The following is a 21,128-nucleotide window of genomic DNA, read 5'->3' on the forward strand; positions in this document are numbered from 1 at the left end:
GTTCTTTTTAATGAAATTTTCAATGGGCAATTTTCCTTATATTTGATTCTTAGACTTTTTTCAGTTACTTTTGAGAAACATTATAAAATTGGAGATATAGTTTTAATGTCTGTGTGGAATCTTTTAACTGCTTTTTAAAGACAATGTAAGATTAGAAACTATATTAGTTCATTTAAATGCAATAGATAAAATATACAATTACTCCTAATTATCACTCCTTGTATGTCCTATGTCCTGATTTAACTGCTGGTTAGTAACATGAGCATACGTAAATGCCATTATTTCTTTTAAGTGGAGACAGCTTCCTGTTATGACTTCTGACAGGCCATGATTTGCATAACCTATTAATTTACATATCCACATAAAAATTTGCGTGAAAGTCTTTGTTAGAGAATGACAAGAAGTTTAAAATTCTAAATCTTAAATCACCTTAAAACTCTAAGTATACTAGGCTTCCTATTTTCTAAGTATACTGTTCTTCCTAATTTCTATATATTAACTCATTAAATCCTCAGAACCTATTTGATATAATTTTATAGAGAAAACTTAGGTGAAAGGAAAGGTTATATAGCTTATTCTAAATCACAGACATATAAGAGCCAGAGTTTGAATTCAAACCAAGACAGACTTTAGAGCCCAACCTCTCACATCCCACAACAAATGGCCAAATCAGATTCTCTGGGCAGATAATTTGAATAATAAAATGGTTATCCAAAATATTTACTACAAGAGTTGTGTCCAAATCATAAAAAAATGCACAACTTCTTCATATATATACTTGGCAGTTTGAATGTGCTTAAAATTGTCCCCTTGTGTTTAATCCTCACAATCACACAGATGTATTTTATCTTGATGTGAAAACTTAGCAAGTTATTTAATTTCCCTCCTTAAGACCATTTTCTCATTAGCTGTTGATAGAATGAGATGATACAGAGTATTTAGCATCATCACTAGCACAAGTGAATTTTTAATTAATGTTCACTATTACTGTTACTACTAATATTAGGCTTTAGAAAAAACAGCTTATTCAAGATGACATACTCTAAAGAGGGCATAGCTCAGATTTGACTATATGTTTGACTGATGCTCTAACCACAATGAGGCCTGAGACCATGCTCTTTACTCTATTAACCACACCAAGACTTTGCCTGTAGCTTGCCAAGAGGCTTTTTATAGTCATTTCCATAATAATCAGTTAGTAGTACAAGACAAATTTGTTTTAATTAAAAATAAATACTTAACAATTACAATTGTTTCTTTATAGATAAGTAAAAATTCCCCTTTCCAAAATAACCAGTTACTCTTTCAAATAAGGAATCCTTCTAAGTATACAATTTTGTCATCTGTATTTCTTACTATAAAATACATCTTTCCATGTTGATAAATATTCATTGACTGTATCATCTTTAATATCTCTAGAATACTCCATCATGTGGATGATCAATCTCCTTTGCTGACTGACTAGTCAGTCTTTTGTAGTTTTCTTTCCATATTTCAAAGCCTATGGCAGTAAGTAATCACAGGGCCAAATCATCTGGGTGCATTAATGTTTATTTCCTCAGATTTATAAGAGTGAAAATTGTGAGTCAAAGGATATGCACTAGCAGATTTCTGAGTTGGTATATCCCCATTTGCTTAAAGAACAACACTCTTGTATTAGAAAACAGCTCTTAAAACTAGTAGTGGTTGTTCAGTTTAGATGTAATCATCTAAAACTTGAAAGAGATATGATGGAAAATACAGTTAATGTGTGTTTTAATAATAAGTGTTATTATAATAAAGCTAACTTAAAATTTGTTTCATTATTACTCCTTAGTCCTTTTACAACATAATAACCTGTCTTTAGTTTTTTTTTGGGGGGGGGGTCATTTTAAAGCTAAACTTCTTGGAATAGGGGAAGTGTGAGTGAGAAGGCTGAGAACTGTAAAGCAAAGCAATAGATTAGGAGTGTTTCCCCCAGAATCCTTTGTGGCCCATAGCAAGGATCTCAGCTTCAGAGCCTTCATCTCTAAAGATCAGTGTTCTGTTCTAACTTCACACTAAGCTTACCTTAGTCCAGATAGTCTACCTCATACCTGTCAGTTTCTGTGTTTTAATTTGTGTGTGACTAAGAATTGGGGTTTTGTTTTTCTGTATTTTTCTTCAAGCAGTAGTGGGTATTCTCAATTCCAAGTGTGAGTGTCTTAATCCTGGGAGTGATGATTTTAAAATAATCAGGGAGGGCCGAAGAAGCCCCTTTCACACATTTGACATCCATCCCCTTACCTATCATGGGGCTAGTAATGCTGGATTATTCAAACCTCTGGTATGGTATAGGAGGCCACAGAATAACTGAAGGGTTGCTAAAAAACAACTTTACCTGAAACCACAGAGCACAAAAGTCTTGGTCATTTTATTGGGCGGGGGGTACTGAGTTACTGATGTCACTCATTCCCATTCCTCACTTTACTTGGACAGACGGTATCTTAGTGTTAGGCCAACAGCCTAACATTGCTTGAAGCATCCACTTAAGGTATCTACAATCCTTGCCACCGAGAGGGTTTTGTTTTTCTAAGCATCTCAATTAAGTCACATATACACAAGGCCTGACACAGTATCTTGCCAAAGTTTGTCTAAATGGTGTTGATGTACTTAAACTGTCAGGAAGCTACCACACTTAAAATTCAAACACAGCCTAAACCGCAGTATTGAAAACTTGGTCATTTAGCTTTCTAAGCATACAAACACTTCATGCCCAGCCCCTTAACCTTAAAGGAAACCAGAGTCTCTGAGTGGGTCCTCCGCCTCCCCGTCAAGCGCCCCCTAGAGGCACCGACAGGGATTGCGTAGCGGGCGGAGGAGTGAGCGGCGCGGGACCCAGCGCGAAGTGACTGGCCGAGGTCCTCCGGGCCGGCGGTGCCCGTCTGGCCTCCACCGCCGCCCTCCAGACCCCGCCTCCGCGAAGATGCGGCTCCAGAACCAGGTAGCAGAGCCTGATCGCCCGCAGCGCGCCCCCAACGCCCCGCCCACCCGCCGTCACCAGCGCCCGCTCCCGCCGGCCACGTGGTCGCCGCCGGCCTGTGGACCGCGCATCCCTGACCCCATTCCCAGCCCCGGAGTCTCTGCCAACTCCGTTCCAAGGGCTCCGGGCCACGCCCCACTGTCCCCCTCGACTTCCGGGAGAGAGGGCCACTGAAATTTGAGTGGGTGCGTCCCCTCACCTGCTCCCCAGACAGGAGACCCGGCAGCGACTAGCGCCACTCCCCGCCACAGGGTGGCTTTGCTAAGCTGGTGGCGCCAAAAAGTCCGGCCCCAAGGTGCAGGGCGCTTGAGCGCGGGTTCTCAGGGGAACCTCAGTCTTTGTGACTCGTTAATTGTCACACGGGGAGGCGTGCACCCTCTGAGTGCCCTTCCAGATTACAACCGCTACAGCCCCGGGACTTGTGTTTCTAGATAAGACGGAGTGGGCATTTCTGTTGCCCTAAGTAGTGCTCCGTTTAAGGAGAAAAGAGGCTCAGGTGCGGGGTAGGGAATCTGTGTGTTGTAATTGTCTCTCTTTGGGCTGGAGGTTGTCAGACATTTGAGATTTAGTAAACGCCCGTTCTGAAGTCGTGAACCTGCTAAAGCGACACAGCCTCCCCCTCCCCCAACATATGTTAAGGGACTTGGGAAGGCCACGGGGCGGGGGTTGGGGGGGGGGGCGCGAGGGGAGGGGGACTTCTAGAAAGCAGTTCCAGGTTTGGGGAGAAATGAGTCATATTGATTCCCAAGCTGTTAGCGGATACTGCTCATGGGCATTAATTCTCATAAAATCTTCCCTCTGAGGGCTTAAATGCCCGCCTCCACTATGGTTTGTCGTGAGCATGATGGATTCCTGAAAGCCCATCCGAGTTCCTTACTGTAGCTGCCTTGATTTTTGTGAAGCATTGCCCTCGCATTACCCTCCTGCGTTCGTGTGCCTGGTTTTTCATATTTTATAATACTTGCAAATTGACACTGAACAAGCTTTAACCTCAGTCATTTCAGAATAAGTTTGATGTTTTAGGTGAGATGTGAATGGAGCTCCATTCATGAGGAAGTAGTCTGTGTGAAGTGTTTTGTAAATGTGAGTGGGTTGAATTTAAAACACTGAATAAAATTAATATAACGAGGAATCAAAAGGTTCAATCCAGATGTTTCGCTTTTTGCTTCTTTAACAAAATGACAGTACAAAGCTCATAGCCTCGTACCTGGTAGTTCTCTGGCAGGGTGGTCAGTGCCACTGTGGTTGAACTCTACTCAGTTTTCAAAGCACTTAACAAAATCCCTGGGGACTGATAAGGTTGTGACCCACCTACTTCTATAGAGGATTTCCCCCATCTCCTAACTACTCAAGAAATATACCAGGGATTTACATGCTGTCTTTCATTTAGAGAACTCTTAAGTAATCCTCTTTAGTTACCTTTTGTATTAGCCTGGATTGCTTGCTTGTTAAGATAAGGTACTCCGGTGTGGATTTTAGTCAAAGTGGGGTTATGAGTTAGATCAGCAGGCCTATAATTCTTCTTCTTAGTGTGTGTTTGAGGTTAACAGAGACCCCTTAGGAGTTTTTATGTGTTTGTTGGCAGTACTGGTGGTCTGAAGATGCCACCTCATTCACTCCACCAACCACTCAGCTACGTTCAACTCCAGCCCTCTTTATAGTCTGATTGATTGATTGGTTTTGAGACAGGTGTCCTCACCCAGTGTGGCCTGCAATCTGGTGTGGGTTTGTAATCTTCAGATTACAAGCAACAGACTGCTCCCTAACATTTACGTAGAGGCTATACATTTGAATAAGGGATTCTGACTCAGATGTTCCAGGTACAGGTCTGATATCATCCATCACTCAGTGGTTATAGGACTTCACATAATTAATACCTTGGTCCTCTTTTTTTTCTTTTTCCATAGTCTATTCATAAACTGGGACATAAAGTTGGGTATAATACAGATCTCACAAAGTTGATCTGAGAATTAATTAGAATACCATACATTAAATCTTAAGTAGAAGCAGTAAATAAAAGCACTAAGAAGTTACTGCCAATTTTGTTGGAAATTTCTAATCTACTCTTTTAAAATCGTTAAATTATGATAGAAATTATCTAAAAGGAAAAAATATTGAATAGCAGTGTGTATTAGAAAAAGCCTACCTTGTAGAATTAAAATATGAATATTGGTTTGTTAAAAAACAAACCTCCATGTCTGGAAATTTTACTCACTGTAGAATTACTTATTCACCCATGGTATTTCATAACTGAGACAGCCACTATCATTGATTCTTGTAATTTAGGATTAAGAACTGAAGTTCTAAGAGAATGTTCATCCTTTTATGAATGGACTAAGGTCTCCAGGTCTCTACGTGCCATAACAAATACCATACAATGGGTGGTTTAAGAAAGCAATTCATCTCCACATAGTTATGGTTGCCAGAAGTTCAAGATTATGGTGTTAGCAGAGTTTTTAGGAGGCTTCTTTCCTAGGACTCCGGATGATCATCTTTGTCTCTCCATAAGTCTCTCTTCTACCTATATCTCAACTCCACATTTTTTAAATACATCTTATTTGATTAGGGCCCATATAGATGACTCATTTCATCTTTTGATTTCTTTAAAGGCTATTATTTCAAAGTCCAGTCACATTCTAAGTGATTGGAGGTTATATTTATTCTACATGTGAATTTCTGAGGGACACAGTTGCCTACTACACACGATACAAGTATTTACTAAAAAGCTAAATTGGCTCTTTTGAAATAGTTCAGCATGTAATATATATAATAGGTCACATATTGATTCTAGTTTTGGAGCAATTCAATTTTAATTTAAATGTTGTAGTTTGTTGCTACAGTGAAAAACCCTAATACACTTAGCATGTGCCAAAGTATGCATACACACACACACACACACACACACACACACACACACACACACACACTTTTATATATGACACCAATTACAACTGATGCAGAGGTAGGGCCATTGTCCAAACTGAGTTCAATCTGTGACAAAGCCCATTAACAATCACATCCTTCATTGACAGAGAAAGATGGTCATGCAATGCCTTCATAAACTTTCTGGCCATGTAGTGACAGGTAGAAGGTTGGACTTTCTAGAAAGAAACCAATTGCCTTTTGATAGTTTCATATCAAGTTGTCATGTGAGCTCTTAATTTGACTTTCCATTTATCTCTGCAACAAAATAATCATGTTAATCCTTTAGTGCTTTTTTTCTACAGTCCAAGCCATGAGTTTATGAATCGTTTTGGTTGGTACACAAGCAACCTTTGTTCACTCAAAGCAGCTCACGGTGGTTTATGCAGAGGCACCTAAACTGCCTACAGTATCGTTCTCAATGTTCAAACTCAACATGTTCATGCACCAGAATATAATATTTTGTCTAGGAAAATAATGTAGAAAAATTCTAAACTTCTCTTGCTTCTGTAAAAATAACTCCCAAATGCATTTATGTGTGTTATGACCAGTTTAGGTTCATTGGCACAGCCTCTGAGCAACTGGCAAAGTGGCTAGTGTTGACACTGTAGTTGCCACATAGTACCCAATTGCTTGAAGAATTTTTACATTTTATTAGTAAAATTATAGGGTTTACAGTTATGCACAGTATGTTAATTGCAAACCCTTATTATTTTTTAAGTTTATCATTTTATGTACATTGGTGTTTTGCCTGCATCTGTATCTGTGCAACATTTGAATGCCTGGTGCCTTTGAAGGCCAGAAGAGGGTTTCAACTCCTCTGAAACCAGAGTTACAAAAACTTATGGTCTGTTAGGTGAGTACAGGGACTCGAACCTTGGTCCTCTGGAAAAGCAAAAAAATGCTCTTAATTGCTGAACCAGCTCTCCAGTCCCAATTGCAAACTCTTATGGTCTATACTACTGATTTATGCTTTATCTCATCTTCCCTTTAATAGAATGCTGGTGCTATTACATATAATTTTAATGAGGATTAGTCATCACATGAGGTTTCACCTACAAGTAAAAATTTAGGAACAAACTAAAGTTCGGATGAGGCTGTGATATTTAAAATATAATAACAAAATAATTTTCCTTTAGGAATCTTTGATATTCACATTGACACAAACTTGCTAAAGTCCTTGAGCCTTCTGAAACCACTTCATATATCTGACTAGGTAATGAATTGATTGAACCAATGAGTATGTATTGAGTGCTTAGGGTGGGAGACAGACATTAAAAGTAACTATAATCATGAAGTACGGTAGCATGTTAGAACATAGTACATAGCATGTTAGAACGTTCCAAATGCTAGGGAAGGGAAAGGTACACTAGAACAAGAAAGTCAAGGACTCAATGGGAGATTGCAATCCTGAACAGAGATTCATTGAGACAATGACATTTAAATAGAATTGAGTGAGAGTGATAAAGTTAGCTCTGTGGCTGTATCTCTGGGAAATGAGCAGAGGAATAGCCAAAGCCTAAGTTTTCAGGCAGCAGTGATTCCAGGAAAGGCAAGAAAGTCATTATGACCAAAAAGCAGTGAGCAAGAAGGCTAAAAAGTGATTCTAAATTTGATTATAAGGCTTGTTTGATAAATAAAATTTTGCCAAAAATATTGTCTACCAATGACTAAATCGATACTTAGCTTATTTAAATATTAAGAATATAATGTTTCTCTGCCAATAATTGCTTTTAAAAATGCAAGTAAATTGGTGTTTATAGAAAAACTGGTTCTGGACCACAAAAGAAATAGACTTCTTATTCCTACCTGACCTCTGTTACTTCTACCACATTGGAGGAACCGCTTCTTCACTTGGATTCAGACCATTTGGTACTGGAAAATTTCCCTTTCTATTTGACTATTGTCCTTAGATTTTAATTTTTGACCAAAAAGAAAAAACAAAAACAAAACAAAATCCTGGAAGACTGAGATCTGTCAGCAGTAAGAGTCTTGTATCATTACTCATTCTTGTTTATTATAGATCTCATAATGGTTATGTTTGCACGTTTTGTTTAAAATTTGCAGTGTATTTTCACATATATTATTTCATTTGAGCCTTATAACAAATCTATGTGAAAGAAAGGTGGCCATTAAGTGTGGGTCATAGTATATTCCATTTGCCCACAAGACCTTGTCTCAATTTTTTCTTCATCATAGACTGCCATTGAGCTCCCGTGATCTCCTGTTTCTGGATTCAGCCTATCCGCTATTGGGATATCTGAAATATAAGAAAAACAAATGTTTGTAGAAAGAGGTGGGGAGTGCTTCCTTGCTGGCTGGCTTCTGGTTTGGTTAATACAATGCATAGAGGCCACACCCCTGTCCAATCTACAGCTATAGCTTTTCTCTTTGATTTGCTCAAAGTCTCTCCTGTTCTCAGCCCCAATGTCTTTCCTCATCTCTCCTTGATTTTTCTTCACTAAATATTGTTCAAAGTCACTTTTGGAATGTGCCTTCTCTTTATTGTTGAAATCCTAACTCATAGCTTCTTAAAAATGACAACCTACAGAAGTTGGGCAATTTGTCCAAGAATTGGCATGTGGTAAATGACAGGGTAAGAGCTTGAATCCTGTTTTGGTTACTCATAGGCATAATCAGGTTTGATTATTCCACAAAGAATCATGTCCCAACTGATAGATACTATTGAAAAAAACCTTGCTACCCTAATCCAAAAGTACATCATTTTATATCTTATATAAAAGTATGTTACATGAAATATGATTTATTTGTATTTTGTAAGTATAGAAGCCTTTTCGTAAAGGGTTAGGACTCTTTTATGGGTGTCATTTACTACCCCACCCCCAAATGAAACATGACACCTCTCCAAAAGAGAAGCAGGGATGCAGAATTAGGAGTCATTTAGACTGCTGCTTTTGGTTATTCATGGAAATGAATAGTAGATACACTGAATAGTTAGTACTCTGTGAGTTTCCTTTTTAAAATCTCATTAGTGGTTTACCACAAAATCCTCTTTACTCTGTACTACTTTCAAGTCATTTTCCTTCAGTTTGATAACCAGTAGTAAATGCTACCTCTAAAACACAGATCTGACCTCCTCATTTCACTAGACCCCACTGTCCACAGTATGATGCCCAAGCTTATTTATTTGCTTTCCTTCATCCATCTTCACCCTTACATTAACCTTACGGCATGCCATTTTCTTCCATTCAAATCCTATATTTGTTCCAGTGTTAAATTATTTACAGTTCGCAAAGCATGCTTTTCTTTTTAAATTTTGCCACTCTTTCTACCTATTATATCTTCATCCTTGCTCCTAGCCCCATCATCTGTAAAACACACACACACACACACAAAAAAAAAAAAAAAAAAAAACCAAAACCTACTTATCTTCAATGGTTCTGTTGAAAAAAATCACATGAAGCCTTTTGGGCACCATAGGCAGAGGTGACAGAGATGGGGGAAGGCAGTTAACTCCTTGAGAACAGAAACTGGGTCTTTTTAGTCACCCCCTAGATGTCCCAGGCCCCTGGTCCTATACTTGGTCCTGGGCTCTGTAGTTAGTGGATAATTAATAAATTATTTAATTGAGTAGAGAAATCAGTATGAGTTGAACAAAGCCTATACAAGAAGTGTTAAAGACGTTTTTACTGATTTTAATTAAAATCAAGGAAGGTTGGCTAGAGAAGAGAATTTAAAAATATAATAATTCCGATTACTCATCAGCGAGCAAGGCTTCTACATAGGGAGTCTATGCCATGGAGACGTGTTCGTTGCTGAAGACCAGAATGGGATTCTGCACAACTCTGGCCTCCTATCTACTCTGTAGTTTGTGTTTGCTTGCTCTGCTGCTGTTATAGAAAGGATTTTTATCTCTTCATAAAGTTGACCACCCCTTCCCCACGTATCTAATGACAACGTTCTTTCAGGTCCCACAGCATTCGTATTTAGACAAAGTTCACCCAGAAAGCTCTTTTGAGGGTCTTAATTGGGTCATTGTAGTTAACATTCTGGAAGTCCCTGGGTAGGAATATACTAACAAAACATACTCCAAGTTTGTATCTTAGCAAGAGTTTCTCTGTCTAATCGGTTAGTCACCTTTGAGAGGAACATGAGTAACAACCACAATAATGCCTGTCTTAGTTAGGGTTTCTATTGCTGTGATAAAACACTATAACCAAAACTAACTTGGGGAGGAAAGAGTTTATTTGCGTACATACTCTGGGTCATAGTCCACTGATGGAAGCCAAGGTTGGAAATCAAGGCAAAAACCTGAAGGCGCCGGGCGGTGGTGGCGCGCGCCTTTAATCCCAGCACTCGGGAGGCAGAGCCAGGCAGATCTCTGTGAGTTCGAGGCCAGCCTGGTCTACAGCGCGAGATCCAGGAAAGGCACAAAGCTACACAGAGAAACCCTGTCTCGAAAAACCAAAAAAAAAAAAAAAAAAAAAAAACCTGAAGGCTGGAGCTGAACTTAAAGCCAAAGAGGAATGTTGCTTACTGTCTTGCTCCACTTAACTTGCTCAGTTTTTCTTTTTTTTTAAATTTTTTTTTAATTTTTTTTAATTAAGAGATTTTTCTATTCATTTTACGTATCAACCACAGATTCCCCTGTCCTCCCTCCTCCCACCCCTCAGCCTTACCTCCCAACCCACCTCCCATTCCCACTTCCTCCAAGGTAAGGTCTCCCCTGGGGAGTCAGCAGAGCCTGGTAGATTCAGACCAGTCCCTTCCTCCCTGCACCAAGGCTGAGCAAAGTGTCTCAGCATAGGCCCTAGGTTCCAAAAAGCTGGCTCATGCACTAAGGACAGGTCCCCATCTCACTGCCCGGGGGCCCCCTAAACAGTTCAAGCTAAACAACTGTCTCACTTATCCAGAGGGCCTAGTCCAGTACCATGGGGGCTCTTCAGCCATTGGTTCACAGTTCATGCGTTTCCACTAGTTTGGCTAGTTGTCTCTGTACTTTTTCCAATCATGGTCTCAATAGCTCTTGCTCATAGAATCAATCCCTCCTCTCTCTCGTCAATTGGACTCCTGGAGCTCCGCCTGGGGCTTGGCCATGGATCTCTGCATCAGCTTCCATCAGTCACTGGATGAGGGTTCTATCATGACAGTTTGGGTGTTCGGCTATCCAATCACCAGAGTAGGTCAGCTCAGGCACCCTCTCAACCATTGCCAGTAGTCTATAGTGGAGTCATCTTTGTGGATTCCTGGAGACCTCACTAGCACTCTGCTTCTTCCTATTCCCATGGTGTCTTCATTTATCACAGTATCTCTTTCCTTGTTCTCCCACTGTGTTCCCGATCCAGCTAGGACCTCCTGCTCCCCCAAGCTCTCTTTCCCCCAACCCTTGCCCTCTATTACCCCCCTCACCACCAGTTTGCTCCCTCAAGACCCAGCTATACCACTCTTGGGCATATATCCAAGGAATGCTCAATCATACCACAAGGACACATACTCAACTATGTTTATAGCAGCATTATTTGTAATAGCCAGAACCTGGAAACAACGTAGATGCCCTTCAACTGAAGAATGGATAAAGAAAATGTGGTACATATACACAATGGAGTACTACTCAGCAGAGAAAAACAATGGCATCATGCGATTTGCAGGCAAATGGATAGAACTAGAAAATATCATCCTGAGTGAGGTAACCCAGACTCAGAAAGACAAACATGGTATCTACTCACTCATAAGTGGATACTAGATGTAAAGCAAAGGATAACCAGACTGCAACTCACAGCTCCAGGGAGGCTAGCTAGTAAAGAGGACCCTAGGAAAGACACAGGGATTGCCCAGTGACGGAGAAATGAATGAGATTTACTTTCTTTTTTTTTTTTTTTTTTTTTTGGTTTTTTCGAGACAGGGTTTCTCTGTGTAGCTTTGTGCCTTTCCTGGAACTCACTTGGTAGCCCAGGCTGGCCTCGAACTCACAGAGATCCGCTGGCCTCTGCCTCCCGAGTGCTGGGATTAAAGGCGTGCGCCACCACTGCCCGGCGAGATTTACTTTCTTATAGACCCCAGGACCATGTGCCCAGAAGTAGCACCACCCACAGTGTGCTTGGGCCTTCATTAGTCAAGGAAATACCCCCATAGACATGCTTATAGGCCAGAGGCATTTTCTCAGGTAAGTTCCCTCTTCCCAGGTGTTTCTCGGTTTGTGTCAAGTTGACCAAAAAACAACTAGTGCACTATCCTATAATTTGGGTAGAATTACTATGTTGTTTAAGGGTGTATGGCAGAAGAACAGAGGTTAAGAAACCTGTGAACTTGTGAAACAATCTTATACATTGAAATAGTTCTCTCACCTTCAGAAATGTTAGTTATTTTTAGGGGTATAAATTATGCAGAGGTATAGTATTCTTATAATTAATTTAAACAGATGAGTAGGACCAACACATTTTTACCAAACTGAAGAAAGCTTACTTTTCTTCGCTAATGTTTCAAGTGGAAAAATCAGAGGCTGTAAAGGTAGAGAGCTCAGAGTGAAGCACAAGTCAGTGGTTTGCCCCCTAATCACAAAGGGGCGTGAGACAGGAGTCACGGTGCACCACAGTCTGCTTCCATAGCTAATTTTGCGCAGTAGACAGCTTACTCTAATTCATAAGCCGGAGTACGAGCTTAACAAATTTGCCAGCCAAACTTAGATAAGCAGCATGTAAACACTGTCATCATAACCACAGAAAACCAGACAGTACTGAACTGACATCTGTCAGAGATAAGGGCAAGATAGGATATAAAAGAAGACAAGCCAAACACTGAAATTCAAGAAATGCTCAGAAGTAGCAACTTTATTACCTTTTTTTGTGTATCATCTTTTCATCTTTCCTCTTACAATTTCCCACATAGGAAGCATAAAAATGAAAGAATAAAAAGAAGTAAAAATGGAACACTGAATTAATAATAATTCCGAGTCAATTCCTTTATTACTGTGTTCTTGTTCCTGAGTTCAATATCCTAGCTAATCTCATCACCATTCACCCAGCCCTAGGCAGAGGAAGCCTGAGGAATTATCCTAGATCCAATCTTCTGCCTTCCTGTCTACAGTTCTATTTTCTGGGTCCATATAGTGAACCCTATTCCTGTAGTTATTGGTCTTGGCCTTATGGAACTTACATTTTCTTTTGCATCACATTTCGCTGATTCTCAGATAACATTTCTGGAATGTAAATGTGTTTTTCAGTCACCACTGGGAAAATGAACTGAAGTAAAACTTAGGAAAAACTTGTGCTTTTTTCTTATTGCCTTATGTGTATGAATGCAATGAAGTTCATGGAAAGTATCAGTCCAGCTGGCATGTTGAGTTATTTGTATTTGGAAGCCTAACATGCAACTGAATTTTATCTTAAATTTGGATCTCTGCTTGTTATTTTAAAATGTCTTTTTAAAAAAAAGTAGTCAAAAAGGACATTAGAAAAATATTCAATGCCATAAATCATAGAGAAATGCAAATCAAAACGATAGTGAGATATAACTTCATATCCACTAATAGAGCTGTAATGATTTTAAAAACTAAACAAATAAAAACAAGTATTGGTGAAGATGTAGAAACCCTCATGTGATAATTGGAATGTATAACAGTGTAGTCACTGTAGAAGTTTCTCAGTTCCTCACAGCATACATACAATATTATCATATGATCTATGTAATACTACTCCTAGGTATATATTCAAAAGAATTCACAACAGTATTTGAGTACAGGTACAACCTGTTCACAGCAACACTACTTGCAAAAGTCAAATTGAAAACAACCTAAATGACTATCAATGGATGAATAGATAAACAAATTGTGGTATTACTCAGTGACAAAAAGAGAATGGAGTTCTGGTGTGTTCTATAGAAGGGATGAATCTCCAAGACAAGTGAAGTGACAAGAGCTAGATGTAAAGGGTCACAGGTGTTACACACACACACACACACACACACACACACACACACACACACACACACAGAGCCAGAAGGCAGATTGGTATTTGTCATGGGGAGAAAAGAGAGAATTGGGAAAAACTGCTTGGTGAATAAGTGGTGTTACTTTTGGAGTGAGGCAAGTGTTTTGGAACTAGATAAAGATGGTGGCTGTGCAGTGGTGTGAACATACGAACTTCCATTGAACTGTTCACTTTAAAACGGTTAATGTTAGGTAATATAAATTTTACCTCAATTTCTAAAAGATTACACTCTAACAGTTAAAAATAGAATAAGTTTTCAAATCTCTTTATATAGATCCTAGAATCTTGGAGTTCTGAAGAGAGTTTGGTCTGCCCTTTTCATGTGTCACCAAAGAATGCCATTTAGGCACCTGACCCACTATATGTCAAAAACCTGACTTACGGTCGAAGCTGCACTGCTTTCTCAATATACATAATTAAGAAGAACAGGTGTGACCATGTCTCACCTCATCAGCTCAGGGTATGCCAGCATATCCCTCTCAGGAATCTTGAACCGTGTTGCCCTTTACAACTAAGCCACAAGGTGCTCGTGGGTGGATTCAGAACCAAGATCCAGAGCAATGACTAAGGACTTTGTAAAGCAGAAGCGGCTGCTGTGACGGTGTGGAGGCAGGCCTGGGTAGTCTTCCACTGAGAATGTACAAGATGGGGTCCTAACTACTGCCACTTTCTGATTCACCTGCCAGAGTACTGCCCCCTACTGTCATTTGCTACATCTTAAACAGGTTGCAGAAGTCTGGTGGCACAGTGAACTCCTGTCACTACACTTTGTGAGTCCAGAGCCAACTTCCCCAAACTTGCTTTATCACGTGAAGAGTGATTGCACCAAGCTCTCTCAGAGACTCTAAGTGTCTTCAAGCACTCAAACAGGATTTGTACACCTCATTCAAGGTAATGTTTCCTGTTTCTCTTATTGGAGAGGGGAAATATAAACACAAGTTTACTTACCAGCAGAAAATAGTCCTGTGCTTTAAAATATTCACTCAATACAGGAGACACCTTAGTCTCCCTTGGTAATTCTTGAGATTATAATATCAATCCTCAAATAAGAAGGCCAAGTTAAGCAGGATAGATTATTTAGAGCTGAGTCCATGTGATGCTCGGCCTAAATGTAAGTGACTGAAAGTGCTGGAGAAGATGTTTCAAATAATAGGGTTTTTTTATTTATAAAGTTATGTACCATTTTACATTTCAAAATTTGAATTTTGACCAAACTTGAATGGTGACCAGTTTCTTTGCTAATTTTTGTTTATTTTGAGCATCTTCAACAGCAAGCATCTAGACTCCTCTCTGGGCAGGCTATGCTTATTGGGCAGCCACAGCCAATGACTGAGCAGGGTTTGGGTATGATATACTATGTCCTGGCTATTTCTGTCCAGTGTAGGGACACTTCTCATGAGGAATCTTTGTTCCATAACTCTCCACAGGGTTGGCCATGCTTATATGTGATCTGTGTTGTTGTCTGAGAATACTCCTCTCAACTTCTATTCCTCTATCCTTGTATTTTCTCAATCAAATAATAAATCTCTTTGACTACTAATCGGCCCAGGGTCTGCTTCTGGGAAGACACAACTGCCAAAGTTAAAGACCATTAGTATCTCCTTTTGTAAATGTGGAAAGCAAGGCTTAGAACAGTAGTTGGAGACCTTTTAGCCAAATCAGATTCTGTCTTCTTTATCATGTTCTTAACAATAATGGTATGTTACCTCCCCATTCTAAAATTCTTTTTCATCCAATTATGTATCCTTTCTTTCCAGGAATTCTGCTTGAGTCCATATAATAATATATAGCTTCTGATCTCAAAGATCCAAGTCTGGAGAAGCCAAGGAGTTACTGAAGATAGTTTCAATTTGTGCTCTAAGCAAAAGTGAGGGGGATGTCCTGAGAGCCGGGGTTGGGGGAGGGGGTGCTAATTTAAGTAATTTCCTATTTCCTCCATTCCTGGCCTGGACTGCTGCCCCACTCCACCCCAGTGATTTCATCACACCCATCTGGGCTGCCTGTTATATTCTCTGGCCTCTTGAAAAGTCATCTGGGAATGACTGCTCTGTATTTTCATAGTAACCTCTGGACTAGCATACCACACATCCTTAGTTGGATGTCTGTCCACCTATTCCTGAGTTATCTGTGAGCCTGGTGGCTGCTTCATGCTGGCTAACTGAAGAAGTCTAAGAAGTGTTTTTGAATCTGTGAAGGGAAATGATTTAATTAGCCTGTTTATATACTAACTTAGATGTCTCCAAAGTATGAACAGAAGAGAGATTTAGAAGTAAATGCATAGAAGGAGGGGTGATGAGGGCAAATAGATTTTTACCTTTTTCTTGAGAACATCTGATGTTATTTCTCCCTGCCATTGGCAGGCTTCAGTTCAGTGATGTTTTCCTGCCCCTTTAAAAATCTTGGTTCAAACAGGGACAAATGCTTTTCATCTTATTTTCAAATTGTGTGTTGAACTAATATTTTTATTCATACATACCTACATGCGTACATCTGTTTATTAAGTCTACTAATATATTTATGGGGTGCCTTCCATGTATCAAGCATAGTGCTGAGTAGTAGTCACATAGTGATATACAAAAAGTACAGTATGTTTAATATGGAGCTTTCATTCTGGCAGGATTATTGGGTCTCAAACAATACATCCTGAATGTCCTCAAGACCCTTCTCGTTCTTACATCTTAGGTCTGGGCCTTTAAATGGTTGTCATTAATTTCAATGTGTGTGTTCTCCTATTTACCAAAGGGCATGCTGTCAGCTGTGCTGCCTTCCTAGATTTCCCTGGGCGTCCTCAAAGGCCTTTTTTGTTCTTGAAACAAAACATGTCATTAGCATATGCTTAGTACTTCCATAAACCATTTGTAAATGATGAGTATGATTACTAATATACTATGTGTCCTTTTCTTACATTTTGCCTTTCCTTTTCTTTATCATAGCATCCTGACTCTTGTCTGCTGTTGTTCTACTTGCTTCTTTAAAGCTATACGTACCTTTCCATTGTGTGACTGTCAGTGTTGAGAGCACCTACATGATGTGACTGCTGGTTTGTTAATGTCCTCTGACCACTGTCTCCAGATCGGTATATGGATAATAGCATCCAAACTGACACACTTTGCTGAGCTCATCTCTCTGGCTAACCATCCCATTACCAAAAGCATTGAATCTTTTTCCTTCCTACTACTTGGGGTCTGTTGGCATCTTTTCTACCTCCTGATGGCAGATGCTTTCTTCTTCAAATGCATCTGCTTCCATGAGGATCCCATAGCATTGTGACTCGGAGTCTTAGTGATAGGATTATTTTATTCTTTATCACATAACCTTTCTCTTCTCAGACTTCTCAATGTGGGTGTCAATTAGAACCCTGTATTTTAGCTGGATTAACTGATCCCTTTCAACTCAGACCACTAAACATTTTCCTCAATTATGGTGATAATCACCTTCCAGGATTCCTGTTTTTCCTCTTTTCATTTTGAAATGACTTTTACACCAAAAGGTGAAGAAAAATAGAAATTAGCTGATGAAGTGGGGGTTAGCAGGTTTGAGTACACTACTGAGAGAAGATGAGAGATCCAGTAGAAAGAACATCCGATGCAGAGTCAAGGAGGTCAGCAGGAGCATGGGTGTGTGAAAATGCTGTGCCTAGGAACCACAGACCCTGCAAGCTATACTTGGTACACGGTAGAGTAAAGATTTAGGTGGCAAGAGGTACCCTGGGGAGGTTAGATTGTGTCAGATCAAGGAGATCTTACTTGAATATTGAAAATAGAAAGAAAATAAACTAGAAATGAAGCTGATTGAATTTTTACAAATGAAATCACACTGATTTCCCTTTGGCCTCCAAAGTGCTACAATACCGGTCTCCAATATTTTGTTGGCATTTTGCAAAGTTTGCATTTCTTCCTTTTTTCCATCTTTTTTCTTGTGCTGCCCCCATGGAACTGGTATGAGACTGTCTGTTTTCTGGATTTGTTGATTGGCATGACCTGGTGGTTACTTTAAATTTTTAAGATGTAATTATCAACTCTTGTCAATTTTTAGATATTTTAGAACTTTCAGATGAATCCTTTTTGCCTATATATAAGAAATTGGCCTTGTCCAAATATACTAGATTTAAATAGTTACTGCATGGATGTCTTTAAGATACAATCACCATGACAACCTATAACAAAATCATATACCTGTAACAACAGAAGACTGTTCCCATAGGAAATCTCCAACTTGTGCATCCCTCATATTCCTTCCCATGTAAAGCCTTGCCAGGCAGATACAAACACATCTTTCTCTCACTTCTCCTTCAAATGTAACTGCTTATTCCATTCATTTGGCAATTAGTAATAACCTCTTACATTTCATTTCTTATTTCAGATATGTGTTGATTAGATAGAGATATGCTTAGAGGACTATGTTGTTAAGTGGCTTCATCACTGTCAACATCAAGTATACTTATGCAACAAACCTGGCTGGTATATGTCAATCACTCAGTGTGGCATCAAGATACAACCAAGGAATGCAAGAAGCACCAACCTGCTTTTAGCGTAATATGGCATAATGTTTGGCAGTAAACATTTTCTTCTAAGAGTGTCTCTAAAATAACAAGAAAAAGGATACTATATGTTGCTGGAGTTTTCCTGCCTGGCCCACAGTCAGGATAAATCTCTCTCACTTGCCAGGCCCACAGCCGCTCAGACCCGACCAAGTAAACACAGAGTCTTATGCTGCTTACAAACTGTATGGCCATGGCAGGCTTCTTGCTAACTGTTCTTACAGCTAAATTAATCCATTTCCATTAATCTATACCTTGCCACATGGCTCGTGGCTTACCGGCATCTTCACATGCTGTTTCTCATCGTGGTGGCTGGCAGTGTCTCTCTGACTCAGCCTTCCACTTCCCAGATTTATTCTCCTCCTTGTCCCGCCTACACTTCCTGCCTAGCCAATGGCCAATCAGTGTTTTATTTATTGACTAATTAGCAACACATATGCCATACAGAACATCCCACAGCAACTATAGGTAGAAAAAGTCATTTCATCATTATCAAGTATTATATACTATACATAAATGTATCACTGTTTTGTAAGACTAGCAACATGGTAGGTTTATTTACACCAATATCACTGCAAACACGAGTCCTGCATTTCACTACACACACACACACACACACACATGCACACACACACACACACACACACATGCACACACACAGAAACACATATATATTATACACTGTCACTAGGCCATAGAAAATTTTCAGCTCTGCTGCAGTCATAGGAGTCTACCATCCTAAATGTGGTCCATCATTAACAAAAACATCATTGTGTGGTACAAGCTTATATGTTCTTTATCTTTTTTGTGTATTTTAGTCCTATATCCACAATAGCTTAAGTTACTTCATGGCAGAGAATTTGAATTTAACTACTTTGAAACCTCAAGGGCCAGTTCCAAACCTACCTAGAGACAAAATGGATATTTGTTATATGTTTGCTGAGTAGAACATTTGATTGGCAAGTAAGCTGGAAGAAGGCATGGGAAACTTCAACTTGGGGTGGATGAAAATTGCTGCTGTAATATTCCTGTACAGGATATAAATTTGTCAGCTCATAGTGTAACCTCTAGAGTTGTCAGATATGACACTGAGCACACAGAGGCTCCTTACTCCCAGGCTAGGGACATAGTCTCCCTGAGATTCATTCTCCATTTGTTTTTTTCTTCTGTCAGAGACAGGTCATATTGTAACACTCAGACGTTATTGTAAGTATCAAATGACATAATGTATCAACAAATGAAGTCACAATTGTTCTTACCATTATTTACAGAAGTGGCCCTTTAAGTTAGAACAGCTGGAAGTATAGGAAAGGTTCAAAGAAAGTATATATCCTAGAGAAGACAGGAAATGATCCTTACTTATTGGGTTAAGAAAATATCTTTCCTAAACCAGCTGCTCTTGGGAAGTTGAAATGCCTGATTTCAGTTTTGGCCTATTGTTTGTTAGCTAACACTGGAACAGGTTACTCTAACATCTGTGCACCTCAGAATAAGGATAAGATGAAGATAATAATATTTACTGCATCAACATTATTGTTAGAAGAGAATGTAGTGATTCCTGTAAAGGGCTTATTAGCACAATTCCAGGCTCATGGGTAAGTACAAGGTAGTCAGGTGCTGTGTGACTAACCCCTCTAAAATGTGGTTTAAAACAATGTGTTTCTTATTTCTCATGAGTATACAAGTCAGCTGAACTATTCACTCATTTGCATTAAGCTCTGGGGCATATCGATGACTCTGCTAATCTTGAATGGGTTGTCACATGTATGAGTGTGGCCTGCCTTGTTTCTTTCCTTCCTTCCATCCTTCCTTCTTTTCTCCCTCCTTCCTTCCCTCCCTTCCTGTCTTCCTTCCTCCTTTCGTTTTTTCCAACTTCAGTACTTGTTTACATGAAAGCTCCTGAACAGGGCTTCAAGAGACAATGAAAATAAAAAAGAACAGACTCAGTGAGATTTCTATGCCATCCATTGCTCAGAGGACACCACAAGGTCAGTCCCAAAGTAGGAATGAAGAAAAGGATCACAGTTTTTGGTAGAAATAAAACGCAGTCACATTGCAGAGGGGCATGAACACAAGGCAGGCTGAAGATCATGGCCAGTTTTATAGCTGATCCACCATAACACTCTTACACTCCCTCAAGAAGTAATAGAAACTGATATCTGTATTGTGGTTTTGAGATGTCAAAGTTGTTTGGCTTGTAACTACCAAGTCCTACAAGATATTGTGAGTTATTAGGGCCTTTATAATATGCTAGATGCTATGCTTATATTGATTGAAAGCATTTGAGTAATAAGATTTCCTCACAAGCCTACTGTTCTTCTGACTCTTCAAGGGGCATGCTATTTACTTTCATGCTTTCCTGCTCTGCAATGTGCAGGACCATTGATATTGCAGTCGACACTCGCTGAAGCTTTAGTCTTCTGTGTATAACAGCTTCTTGTCTTCATAACTACCACATAGCTATTTTGACCTTAATATGTTCAAATGTTTAACCAGATGTGTAATTGTTCATTTAAAACATAATTTTTAATACATAGAAATTGTAAAATAAGCTGATAGTTAGCATCCTAAAATAATTTAAAAATACAAAATACATGGAGTAGTCATTTCACTGGTCTATGTCCTTTAGTCCCTAAAAATTTTAGAGACACTGAAAATGCCTTGCTATTATTAAGATTCTTGTGAAAATACTCTTGAAACAAAGGCTTTTCCCATTTGC

At 39.4% G+C, this 21,128-nt stretch overlaps 1 protein-coding gene across 1 annotated transcript in view; it reads left to right on the top strand.

Moving 5' to 3' along the window:
* Window positions 1–2,851: 2,851 nt before the first annotated feature.
* The window catches only part of Elavl4 (ELAV like RNA binding protein 4), a 141,392-nt gene continuing 123,115 nt past the window's right edge, over window positions 2,852–21,128 (top strand). The window contains exon 1 of the mRNA XM_052715417.1: window positions 2,852–2,962. Coding sequence (XP_052571377.1) covers window positions 2,945–2,962 — 18 coding nt within the window. The 5' untranslated portion in view covers window positions 2,852–2,944. The remainder of the gene's footprint in view (window positions 2,963–21,128) is intronic.

Source organism: Peromyscus californicus, unplaced genomic scaffold (genome assembly GCF_007827085.1).
Source record: "Peromyscus californicus insignis strain IS unplaced genomic scaffold, ASM782708v3 Scaffold_5__1_contigs__length_169319896, whole genome shotgun sequence".
NCBI lineage: Eukaryota > Metazoa > Chordata > Mammalia > Rodentia > Cricetidae > Peromyscus > Peromyscus californicus.